This window comes from Hemibagrus wyckioides, linkage group LG09 (assembly GCF_019097595.1).
Source record: "Hemibagrus wyckioides isolate EC202008001 linkage group LG09, SWU_Hwy_1.0, whole genome shotgun sequence".
Lineage (NCBI taxonomy): Eukaryota > Metazoa > Chordata > Actinopteri > Siluriformes > Bagridae > Hemibagrus > Hemibagrus wyckioides.
In genome coordinates this window covers 20,253,818-20,265,873 of record NC_080718.1, presented here as the reverse complement: position 1 = coordinate 20,265,873, position 12,056 = coordinate 20,253,818, and the positions used below count along the sequence as shown (strand labels likewise).

Below are 12,056 nucleotides of genomic sequence, written 5' to 3'. Positions count from 1 at the left end.
AAAGGAAATTTCGGACATATTTCAGCCACATTACAAACATGCCACACGCCAATGATGATGACCAACCTCGAGTAATGACTTCATCGAAAAGATAAATATATGCTGCTTGACTTGGTTCAGAAATGCAAAGTATGTGCCTTTTTCAGAGCCTTAAATGTTCATTTCGTTGGCATTCGGACACAAGACGTGAAAATATGTGCAAAGATCTCCATTGTGTATAGGTACAGACTTTATCTGGGGAAAAAAATATGCCAGTGAAATTATGCAAATTCATAAGGATATAATTGTGTGGCCTTCTATATTTGAGGCTGAAAGATGGAAGGGGGATAGAAAAAAAAATATTATTCTAGGCTGCACTGGTGTGTGCTAAAAAAAAATTAAAAAGAACTGAATGGTTAATACAAGATGTCCATCGTGTCCTTCGAACAACAGTGCCATTCTAAATCTGAATATATTACATTATATAACATTTCAACATAGCAAGAATTGCCATCTTCACATCATAATGTGTGATATTTTGTCATGTGAAACTTTTAAAATGATTACATTAGCTGTAATGTACTGCGACAAACCTGCAAATAAAATTGATATACTATACACATATAACATAGAAAAATATCGAATGTTGAACAAGTAAAGCAATACATTTTCCAAGGTGATGTAATTAATATGAAATAAAATCTATCAGAATATGGATTAATAAATTTAGCCAAAAAAAACAAAAAACAAATCTTTGACCAGTAAAAAAACAAGATAATTTTTACCTAGAAAACCTAAACAATATTTTAAAATGAAACATTTAATGGTAATGATAATTCAATATTTTCTCACATAGTGCTCAGACACATTCAAACTATTTGAGGAGCTCAATAATTTAAAATGTGGAAATTAGACAAGTAAAAACCCAGCTCATTAGATTATCACAACCTGTCATACTCTCCATAAACCTAATATGGTGAAAATGCTCGTGTCTTATCCTACGTTATCAGTGCTGGATGATAAATGATTTAATCATGATTTTTTTTAAATCGGACAGCTTTTAAACAAGGATAAAACAGCATTGCACAAGCCTTATGCTGTGGAACATCATTATCAGTAATGTTAGCTTTAACAGCTTTAAACAGCTTTCCCTCACTAATCTCTGTCTTCTCTCTCTCTCTCTCTCTCAACATTAACAATATTTATAAAAAAAAATAAAAAATAAAAAAAAAAGCTTATCATGTTTTTGAGAAACCAAAAAGTAATGGTTTCTAAAGACTTTCCCATGTCTGAAAAGTTAAAATTACAATTGCTCCTTTTCCTAAGTGCTAACACTGGAGCCTCCTTCCAAATAATGAAAATGAATAAAAACTTATTTTCAGAGAAAGCATAAACAATTACTCGCATTTCACATCCAGTATCAGCCATACAAGTTCCTGATTAAGTTGTTACCATCAACATAATGTAGAAGAACATCTAAAATTTATCAATTTCATTAACACCAAACACAACGAAGCATTCAGCAGTGATATGGTATAAATTGGTATCATTTGTTAGAATGGCTCATATTCTATAAACTGAACTTCTCAAAATGCAAAAGAAAATTTGCCATATTGACTGATACAATGACAAATTACATGGAAGTGATAATAAATGCATAACGAGCCCAAAAACCTATAAAGACCTTCCTATTTAAAAACACAACCACAACAAAACTCCCTGGTCAACTGACGTCTTTCATCAATACAAACCTTAGCCCAAACGGAAGAGGTTCTTGGAGCACAGTATTTGCAACTATATCAGCATTTGACAGACTTAATACTCAACAAACCAGGCAGACATAAATATCTCACTATATGACCACAATGATTTTATGACCCATCAGCAGATACAGACTGCCTTTAAAAGTGCAACTGGATTATCAAGCCTTGCAAAACGCAGTGGAATTTCGGTGTGGTTTCTGATTTGTAATATTTATACACTTTTTGTTGTCATACATAAGTCAGCCCCAGTCTCTTAATACATGAAGCACTACAAAGCAGAAGTCTGATTTGCATTTGATTGAATTCTAAACCCAAAATTAGGCAGGGCATAAATTTGTTCGTGTTTGTCTAACCCATAAAACGTAGGCTGGAAAGGAACGTGCCCGAATGAACTTTCCATGATAAACAAAGCAAACACCTTCTAATGTAACAGTATACATTAGAGCGAAGGAGTAAGGGGAGGCAGAACATGTTCAGTCTGTGTGGTCTGGTGACACTGCAATGAGGAGAAAGGAAGGGAGGGAATTAGAAGGGAAGTCAGCCAGTGGGCTTCCCACTGAAAAAAAAAAAAAAAAAAAAAAAAAGCTTCAGGGCAGAAATGATAGAAGAGAAAAAAAAACAAGAGTACTCTTACTCCCTCGCTTAGTGCCAATTTGCCACATTCTTCTATTTATAAGCATCAATTACTCAGAAAAAAAAAATCTGCCTGCCTGTTAAATATCAACACAAAGCACCTCTGCTGTAGAGCATCTGATAATGAGACCTCACACAAAGCTTTGTATCTTCCACCAGCCACCATGCTATACCCTACAGTACATCTCCGGTATTTGGCTTTGCTTGGGCACCAAAAACAAAATGATCAAATGCTAACAACATAATGTGTGCATGCATAAAGAATGCAAGTATGTAAGAGTATTAACTACAAACATGCACCTTATATTCTGCACACACCTGACCTCCCCCTATACCCCCACCCCACCACCCAAAAGATTTGTGACAACGTTGATCATTGAAAGTGGTTTACAAATAAAAGTGAATTGAAAATGTGAAGTGAAATGAAAGTGTGTGATTCTTCTTGTACCACAATTACATTATCGGAGCACATTTATCCGTTTTTAATGAACACACGCCACATTTTTACCTGTTTAATGCTGTGATAGTTACAGCATCTATAAACAGTCGTTCCCTCACCTGCCTCAGTCCTGTTCTGAAAACAGGTTGACCTTCATAAACCGTTCACACTGGCAGCTCCTTCCATGTTAAATAAACATCTTCTTACAGAAATCTCCTCTATATTTCTTTGTTAAATTACACATTCTTTAATCCATTTATTATTAGTCGTATACTATGTTGTACTTTTTTAACTGTCTGTAGTCACAAGTTCCTATTCAAATACACCGATCAGGCATAACATTATGATGTTTTGGTTCCCCTTTTTCTGCCAAAACAGCCCTGACCCGTCGAGGCATGGACTCCACTAGTTTCCTGAAGGTGTGGTGTGGTATCTGGCACCAAGATGTTAGCAGCAGATCCTTTAAGTCCTGTAAGTTGTGAGGTGGGGGCCTCCATGGGATATTTACAGGACTTGAAGAACTTACAGGAATACTTTTGATAGATACTGACCACTGCAGACCGGGAACACCTCACAAGAGCTGCAGTTTTGGAGATGCTCTGATCCAGTCGTCTACCCATCACAATTTGGCCCTTGTTAAACTCGCTGAAATCCTTACGCTTGCCCATTTTTCCTGCTTCTAACACATCAACTTTGAGGACAAAATGTTGACTTGCTGCCTAATATATCCCACCCACTAACAGGTCCCATGATGAGGAGATAATCAGTGTTCTTCACGGCGCCTGTCAGTGGCCTGTCATGTTATGCCTGATCGGTGTATATTACAACAGCTATAAACGGTCATGCTTAATGAACGCTTTAGGGTTTTTTTCTTATAAGTTTTTTTTTTTTTAGAAAGAAAAAGCTTTCTGTCCTGAAGACAGTTTTCATTGGTGGAAAAAAACTATTATCTGTTACAAAGTTCTGAAAATAGAGACTCCTTCTTTAAAATGTAAATAAATGTTACCATATTACTGATTATAATTTCCGGTGAATGAGCTGTTACTACAGAAATTGCAAGTCTCAGGGTACTCACATGTTGTGTAAGAAGACTAATGTGACTGGAGCTGCTGTACTGGCGAGCTGCTTGTTTCTCCACTAGTTTCTTCAAGGCGGCAACAATAGCCTGATGATTTGACTGAGCCTGGGCTGAGAGTGAATCTGGCTGCTTCAATACTCCTGCAGAAGCCGGTCTGGATTTATTGGCCTTATTACTTACTGAAAAACAAGCCAAATATACAGTATTTAAGATTTAAGATAGTAATATAAGTATTTAAGAGCTGCATTTCTGAGAAATTACTTAATGTGACTTTCTGAGATAAAAAAGAAAATAAAATAGTTACCTTGCACTGAAGAGGAAGGCCACAAGACTTTCTGACCAAACATGTTTGTGGTACCGGCACTGGAAGATGAAACACTGCTAGTGACCAGCTGAGCCGTTTGTGAACCCGGAGTTTGTTGTTGCACTTCAGTAGTTGAAAATGATCTAGGTGAACATGAATTGGATGAAGCCCACATTGCTGGCCGCAGAGAATTTGTTGATGATGAAGATAAGGTAGTTTGTGGTTTGCTTTGAGATTCAGCATGCAGGTGAGGGGGAGGATGGATGTAAGGGGGAGGTTGATTTTTGGGCTGAGCTTCAGGTTCAGATCGTGGGAAGCACTGCTGCAGGTGGATATGCTCACAATCTAGTGCTGCATGATAAGATGAAGTGTGCTGAGAACCCTGGGCCTTGACTTGCAATTTACAACTCTTTGCAGGTTCAGGTGGCGCAGTGAAATCCTTTGACAGTACTTGAGTCTCAAAGGCAGGTGAGATCGCAGACTGACCTTCTGTCACTGTATTTCCATTATGTATTCTTTTGTCTTTGTGTCCACCAGTACTATATTTGTCACTGTTTTGGATAGTGTTACTATGGCTGTTCGTGTTCACAGTTACACTGCTTTTGTTGTATCCTGGTCTGGTTACACTCTCTTGGATTTCTTCGTTTTTTGGCGAGTTGGTCTTGGCAGTCAGCGATGATCCTGAAGCACTAGAGCCTTCTTTGGCATTTAGGAGAGCTGGAATAAAACAAAAAGAATAAATAAGCCTCATCATAGATTATTGATAACACTGTGCTTATACTAGCATGCATTTTTATAGCATCGTACCAGATGCTCTGCCATTTTTATGAGCGAAATGTAGTGGAACTAAGACGTTAAAAAGTAATTAAACAGTAAATTAAGATCATAGTTCCTTATTAGTTCCTGTGTTAGATTTCAATTCTTAATAGATTTCTTCTACTCATAGTGTTCTAGTTCTCTAGTTTAATGTTGTTCTAATTCCTAGTTCCCTGTAAAACAAAAAAAAAAAAAAATAAATGTTTCTTCCCTGTTGCAGATATTTTACAGAGTTGCCTAATTTGACCCCAGCTTGCCTTGGGAATGAGAACGTATTTGTGTTTTGACCCTCGGTATGAACTCCACATCCTGGTGTTACGGTGTGCATCCACAAATTCTACCCCAAGTTTACTCCACAACGTTCCTTTTATGAGTTTCATCACTGATGTCAATCACACAGAGATATACATACTGACTTAATACTATCAGGTATCTTAAAAGAATCAGTCATTTTCACAAGCATGCATAAAAACTTATCATAAATCCACATGCTCACTTCTCCTGCAGTGATGCTTTGCTGGCTCCTCTGAGCGGTCTCTTCGGGAACTCCCCAAAAACACACTGGCAGACTTGTTCTTGTGAGTGTACAGAGTAAGGACATCTTCTAGATCACTTTCACTTTAAACAGGTAAGATAAGACAAATGCAGAAATAAAACATCTCAATCCAACAATGAGACTTCATTAATTATATAACTAAAGCTTTCACGTAGCCAGTACATCATACAGAAGGAGAGATACTTAGCACACCAACCTTGCTTCCAAAATAAACTCCCGAAACACATTAGAATTGATGCACCGATCTTTATCTTCAGTGTTCTCCAAACTTTTTCCCATTTGTTCTGTCTCCTAGGTTACAGATATTACTTCAGTTAAGTCATTTACCACACACACACACACACAAAAAAAAAAAAAACCTACAATAAGAAGTGTAACATCAGACCTGGTTATAACAGTGGATGAACTCCCCGAGTTGATGAGCCAGTATACGGCGACGGTCAGGCACGGAAAGCTGGCGGCTGGTTAACGTCACCTGCATGTCCTGCTGCAGGTTACTGGCAGCTCGCATCAGAAAACGCATTACCAGCTCCTACAGGATGACACAGAGTTGGATCATACATGGGGAGATTTAGCACAGACAAAGGGGTCATACAGTAGTTTTCTAGTACAGTTAAGAAAGGAAAGTAAAATATTATAGAACTCTCCCTTACACTCTCACACACACTCACTCACACATACTTACACACTCATTCATGCTCTCTCTCTCTGTCTGTGTCTGTCTCTGTCTCGCTCTCTCTGCGTCTCTCTCTCTCTCTCTCTCTCTCTCTCCGATACAAGGCACATGCACTTGCTCTGGCTATTGATGAAACTACATTCCAGTTGTCCAAGCCAATTAACATCTGTCCATCACAATTTGCTCAGATTGCAAACATTTTTCAATGAATATTTTGCATATTGCATATACGTAAATGTTTTTAAAAAGTGTCTAGAATACAATTTATTAAGCAAAGAAAAAAATGACAATGATGATATTACAATATATTGGTGTGATGATGTAAAAATGTAACATGTCCCTCTGACCAGACCCTGTGTATGTTGTTACTACAGAAATAATTAGACTGTGCATATTAGTATACTCCTGTTATTTGCCTTACAGCTGGAACTACTGTTATAGAATAATATAAACACCTTCTGACCGATCAGTCGTGATGCGGTATGAATATATATATATATATATAACACAAATAACACCGTGTATAATTAAAATAATACCATCTGGTCATTTTCCTTTTGTGCCCAGGCAGGGGTACTGTTGGTTCTGCTCTCTTCAAGCAGCCTCATCTGGACCCGATGGAGATAGGAGGAGAAGGCCATGCGTGCCTGGACTTTACTGCATGGGAGACAGTGATATTGGAGCAGACAGAAAAACAGATAGGAGAAAGGGTTAAGATCATAAAACACATACATGTGGTTAGAAGAAATGAGGATAAGTACATAGGTAAAGCAGACAGGAAAAACAAGCAAATAAATAAACAACAACAACAACAACATAAGTAAGTATAAAAGTCACAAATCTGAAAACTTAGCCCTATAGATAGTGGCGCAAACATCTCACGCAAGCATGTGTTTTTCCTTAAGTATCTTAACCTTGCTCTTATTTGTTGGTCCGCCATAGCAGAAGTCATACAAAGTGGTATGTGTCAACGCAACAAAATATTTGCATGGGTAATATTTCAAGAAAAAAGTATGTCCTTACTTATGTTGTATGGCTGATAAACTGTTTAGATGTCCTGGAAGAACCTGGGGTGAGCAGTGGGACTACAATGTTTGGAAAATGTTTTGGAAAAAGCTGTCAAACACAAACAATGATATACTGTATTCTAATTGCCCAGGTCTCTTTTCAGTCCTGGCAAGCACGGAGGAATTTCTACAAACTCAGACTTGCCATTATAATTCCCTGCTCAAATTACAAATTGTGATGGGCTTTATAAGCCAAGCGGAGAGTAGTGTCTTTGTTACACTTTTGACAGGAGCATGTAATATTCATTAATGTCACTGTATAAAAAGAGCAGGTTTAAATATTTTTGTAGGGCTCTTGCATAACCTAGGGAAGGAGTGAACGTGTTTTAAGGCTTTCCAAGTTCCTGTTAAATGTTAAACAAAGGAAAGACAGTCTGACTCCACCAATCAGACAGCCAATTGGAGCCATAGAGGTCAAGGTTGACCGGCATGATTTGCTGGCTGAGGAAGGATCCACTTCCTGTGTGTATGAGGTAGACAATGAGGAGTCATGCAGAAGAAGACATATTGCATGAACAAGACACCACGGCGCCCGCCAGAAGACAACCAAATTTTAATAATTAAAAAAATATATATCCTTTTGGATGCTGAGATTAGGGTTAAGGGTGTGTTTAGGTGTAGCACTAATTACTTACAGCAACAATAACGCCAGTGGAAGTTCATCACCAGGATAATATGACACACGTGTGAATGTCTAGTGAGTTTATCATCTGTAGTGCAATTTACGCAGCACTACGTTTAATAGATCGATAGAAAGAGATCAGACTTCAATCAGACATCCTGGTATAGGAATATGAGAAAACAAAACGTATTTAATGAAGCAGAACAGAGGGGAAAAAAATACAGAACGGGTCTGGTCTGCTCTTCACCAAATTTTAAATTTAGCTTAGCATACCTTTAAACGATTCAGCTAATGCGAAAACACAATGCCAAAATGTTTACACAATATTGCGGTTCATAAATAAACAGTATTATGAAGATTTATACTCTGTGTGAGTATATGAAGGGATTGAGTTTTATCGAATACAAAATGGAAGGGTTACACTAGAGTAAACATTCTGCAATCTTTGTGAGTAGAGTTTCTCAGCAAGAATCACATGGTAATGAGGTTATTGGCATGAATTACTTTGGGAGCTCTGCCTTTGGTAATCACTATGCTGTTATGCTTCATAGCAAACACATACAACATTTAGTTGCGGTCCGTTAATTTGATAGGACAAGGGGCGTTCCAAGAGTGCTGAAATTTAGTAGAACAGCATTGGTGCATTACACTGTTTGTATCAGTCTGCTTGTCTGTGTTCACTACATACGATTCCAATTCTAGCAAAAGGTTTTTTTTGCATTGAAATCATTGCTACATTTCCTTCATGCTGGAAGTTAGTCTGTGTGGTGGAAACGCTTTATCCAGTTTTGGTGTCTTTGGAAACTATCTGGAAGCAAAAAATAAATACGATATTTACCCATATTTGTTCTTAAATGTCATTTATTCAATATTAATTTATTGTTTCATGACTGCAACACTCAAGCCCAGTTGTGCTGTTGTACTGAATATCAGAACAGCTGTAATTACCTGCGGTCTTGTGTTGATATTTGGTAAAACAGCACTCTCTCATTTCATTAACTGAATAAGATACGGCTCTGCGTGTTTAAATGTGAATCTTTTGACAGATCAACTCCAGTGCTCTCTTACAGAGCTTCGTTTATAGAAAGCACTAAATTCATCCTAAACAAAAAAAAAGGGCTTAGTATTAAGCTGAAAATATCAAAATGAAAAAGAAAGAAAGAAAGAAAGAAAGAAAGAAAAAAAAAAAACATTAACACCCATGTGTGCACTCATTATGTCCACACTGACCTGAGATCCCACCCCTGCTGGAGAATATGGAGCAGATCCACTTTGGGTTTGCTGACTCTAGCTGGAAAGTGTTCTTCAGTTCGGTGCCTCTCCAACAGGGTGGGCTGAGGGTCTGTGTGTGCCAGAGACATTGTGTGCTGCTGTTGCTTTCCCTGTGGTCCTTGCTCCTCTCCCTCATCAGCTTCCTCATTTTCACTACTGTGCGCTAATAGCGGTAAAGGCCTTCGACCTGAAGGCGGCAGGGAAAATACATAAATGCTTCAGTGTAGGTAAAAAAAAGTTATATAGTAGAGTGCCATTTCCATGTTGGGTTTATTTCGATATTAAGTTTTACCAGTTTTCCTTCTCCGAGGAGTGGCACGGCTAGTTGTGTGCCGTTTCCTGCGTCTTCGTGCTTCGAGAGAGAGCAGTTTGCTCTCATACTGAATTACGTGACAGGTTTTATGGGCCTCCTCTTCTACGGGCACATTACCCTTCAATCTCTGCCTATGAGAGAAAAAAACATATACTAAACATGTGTGATAAAATTGCAGCAACAAGGGTCATATCTTAAAAAGAAGCTATTAAATAACTAAGATATATTATTAAATATAATAAATAATTTATACAGAATATGAGCCATAAACACTGCTTTAACAAGAAAAATGTATTGTTTTAAAATGAAAGTGTTTACCTGATTTGTGTGGTTAGAGAGGTTTTTCCTGATCTAAGGAATAAGAATAATATTTTTTTAATATGGAAAACATGTTTAGCAAGATGTTAGATGAAAAGCACCCTTGATCTTATGATCAAAAGTATGTGGACAATCCCAAGCCTACTGTATGCGATTCGTCCGACAATGTTGAAAACACACAATTGTTTCGATTCACATGACATTTGTACATCTGTGCACAAAACTAGTCCCACAGTTCTTTCATGCATTTCATTTATTCGAGTAGAACTGAACAGAGCCCTGACCTCAACCCCACTGAACACCTTCGGGCTGAACTGGAATGCTGTCTGTTCCTCTTTGCTCAACATCAATGCCTGATCTCACTACTGCTCTTGTGACTGAATGGGCCAGCCACTCTTCAACATCTAGAGCAAAGTCTTCCCAGAAAATTGGTCATCATAATGACAAAGAAGGGGTTAAATATGGCCTGGAATGTTTAAGAACAAATATGGGCATGACGGTCAGGGGTGCACAAACTTTTGGCCATATAGTGTAGTTTTTCTTCTGATTTTTTTCCCCATGTTAGATGGTTACAGAAAATAAACCAAAAAAGACAAAACTCTAACTCTAGTGTACAGATATTGTTAAAAGTTATGCCCCACCTATTAATCCACAGACAAAATATCAACAAAAATTCGAAAATTTCCCCCAAAAATGTTCCCAACCACAGTGGAAAAGCTCACCTTCCATGGAAAAGTTTATTAGCCAACATGGAGTTCATGGATGTCTTGTATTCCAGATAGCCACTAAGACAGGAATAGACAGACAGGAAGAATAAAAAGTTTCAGCAGCTTAGGGTTCTGAGACTACAAACATGTGGAAGAAGAAGAGCAGTGGAATAAAACCTGTAGTACGTGACTGGATATGACGCTTTTCTACTTTGCTTGTACTGTATGTCTTGGACAGTTACATTCCAGAATTAATGAACATTTCAATAGTATTTACTTGTGTTTTTAAAAAAATAAAAAATTATAAAATGTTCAACACATCATCTTGCCAAGAGCTTTTGGCTTCTCGAACCTGTAAAGCTCCCAAGTTTGTGGTGTGGGGAAAATACGGATGAATCCACCTCTCCTCTCATGCTCCTCCTGTGTCCTCCTCAGGACTTTTAACTGGCCAAAACAAATAAAGAGCACAGCTTTTCTGATGAACATTGCAAGGGTACACAGCCTATTCTGTAATCTTTTAAAAAGCTTTATAATGTATGCAAATATCGATCTAAACATAAATTGCAAAACCAATAAACCACTTTATTAGTCAAATCAGATTATAAGAATTAAGAATCACCTCCTCTGCAGTCAAGCCCAGCGTGTCCACTTGTCTGCCTCCCTGTTTCTCTTTCAGACCCTCAGCATTATTAGCAGAGTGTGGTCTCTGACACTGGATAAACAAACAATAACTTTACTCTCTCTGCATACAGAAATCTAAAATGCATCATTGTTTATGATTTTCAATAAATGACAGTAATAGTAGATGGTTAAAAAACACCAGATTAGCTGTAATAAACTGACAGGTTTTCCATGTCCTCCAGACTTTCAGGTAATAGATCTTGACATATGAATTATAATTTAACAAAACTGTTGCTGTTGTAATGTCATAAGCACAGAAGTAATGTTTTAGGAAAGCCAGGGTAGGGTTTTCGTGGTAAATGTTTACCTATACAATACAAAAAACTCCTCTATGCAATTCCTTTCTCGTTTAGTTAAATAAATGTTACGTTTCATCTCCGTTGGCACTCTTGCCTGGCACTGCTCTTTAGCCTCCCCCGCTAATGGCAAGTGTTGCCGTGGGAGATTGACGGCTTTGCCTGCGCTTTTGACGGCCAGCCAAAAGTCAGCAGGAGTCAGCATCTGACCTGTACGCCTGCATTTGTCAACTTAAATAACAAATTACATTACATTAAATTACATTATATTTCTCTGAGTAGCTTTGGCCCATCAAAAGAGCCAAAGACTGAAATCCATGGAACCTTGTAGTGCCTCTAATTAGAGAATGAAAAGGTAAAGTAGAAAACAGAACAAGAGGCCACCATGTCATGTCCATTATGAGGAAGACTGCTGCAAAAAGAATGAATGGTACAATAAACTCTGGCTGTCTAAAATTACAAGGGCTTTTTTTGGTATTTTGTTTTGTGGTGTTTTATTGTTTTTCACTTTCACAACTTAAGTTAAGACTTTTTTT

At 37.7% G+C, this 12,056-nt stretch overlaps 1 protein-coding gene across 2 annotated transcripts in view; it reads right to left on the bottom strand.

The window, feature by feature from the left end:
• Positions 1-12,056, bottom strand: part of ttll5 (tubulin tyrosine ligase-like family, member 5) — a 71,162-nt gene that overhangs the window by 32,665 nt on the left and 26,441 nt on the right. For both annotated transcript variants that reach the window (XR_009205763.1, XM_058398874.1), the window contains exons 16-27: positions 11,163-11,255; positions 10,896-10,987; positions 10,559-10,621; positions 9,837-9,869; positions 9,498-9,649; positions 9,164-9,392; positions 6,784-6,901; positions 5,954-6,100; positions 5,765-5,859; positions 5,509-5,630; positions 4,197-4,913; positions 3,890-4,071 (exon numbers count right to left, since the gene is read on the bottom strand). Coding sequence is in view for 1 of the 2 variants with exons in the window: in XM_058398874.1 (XP_058254857.1) it covers positions 3,890-4,071; positions 4,197-4,913; positions 5,509-5,630; positions 5,765-5,859; positions 5,954-6,100; positions 6,784-6,901; positions 9,164-9,392; positions 9,498-9,649; positions 9,837-9,869; positions 10,559-10,621; positions 10,896-10,987; positions 11,163-11,255 (2,043 nt within the window). In the remaining variant the exon portion in view is untranslated. The remainder of the gene's footprint in view (positions 1-3,889; positions 4,072-4,196; positions 4,914-5,508; positions 5,631-5,764; positions 5,860-5,953; positions 6,101-6,783; positions 6,902-9,163; positions 9,393-9,497; positions 9,650-9,836; positions 9,870-10,558; positions 10,622-10,895; positions 10,988-11,162; positions 11,256-12,056) is intronic.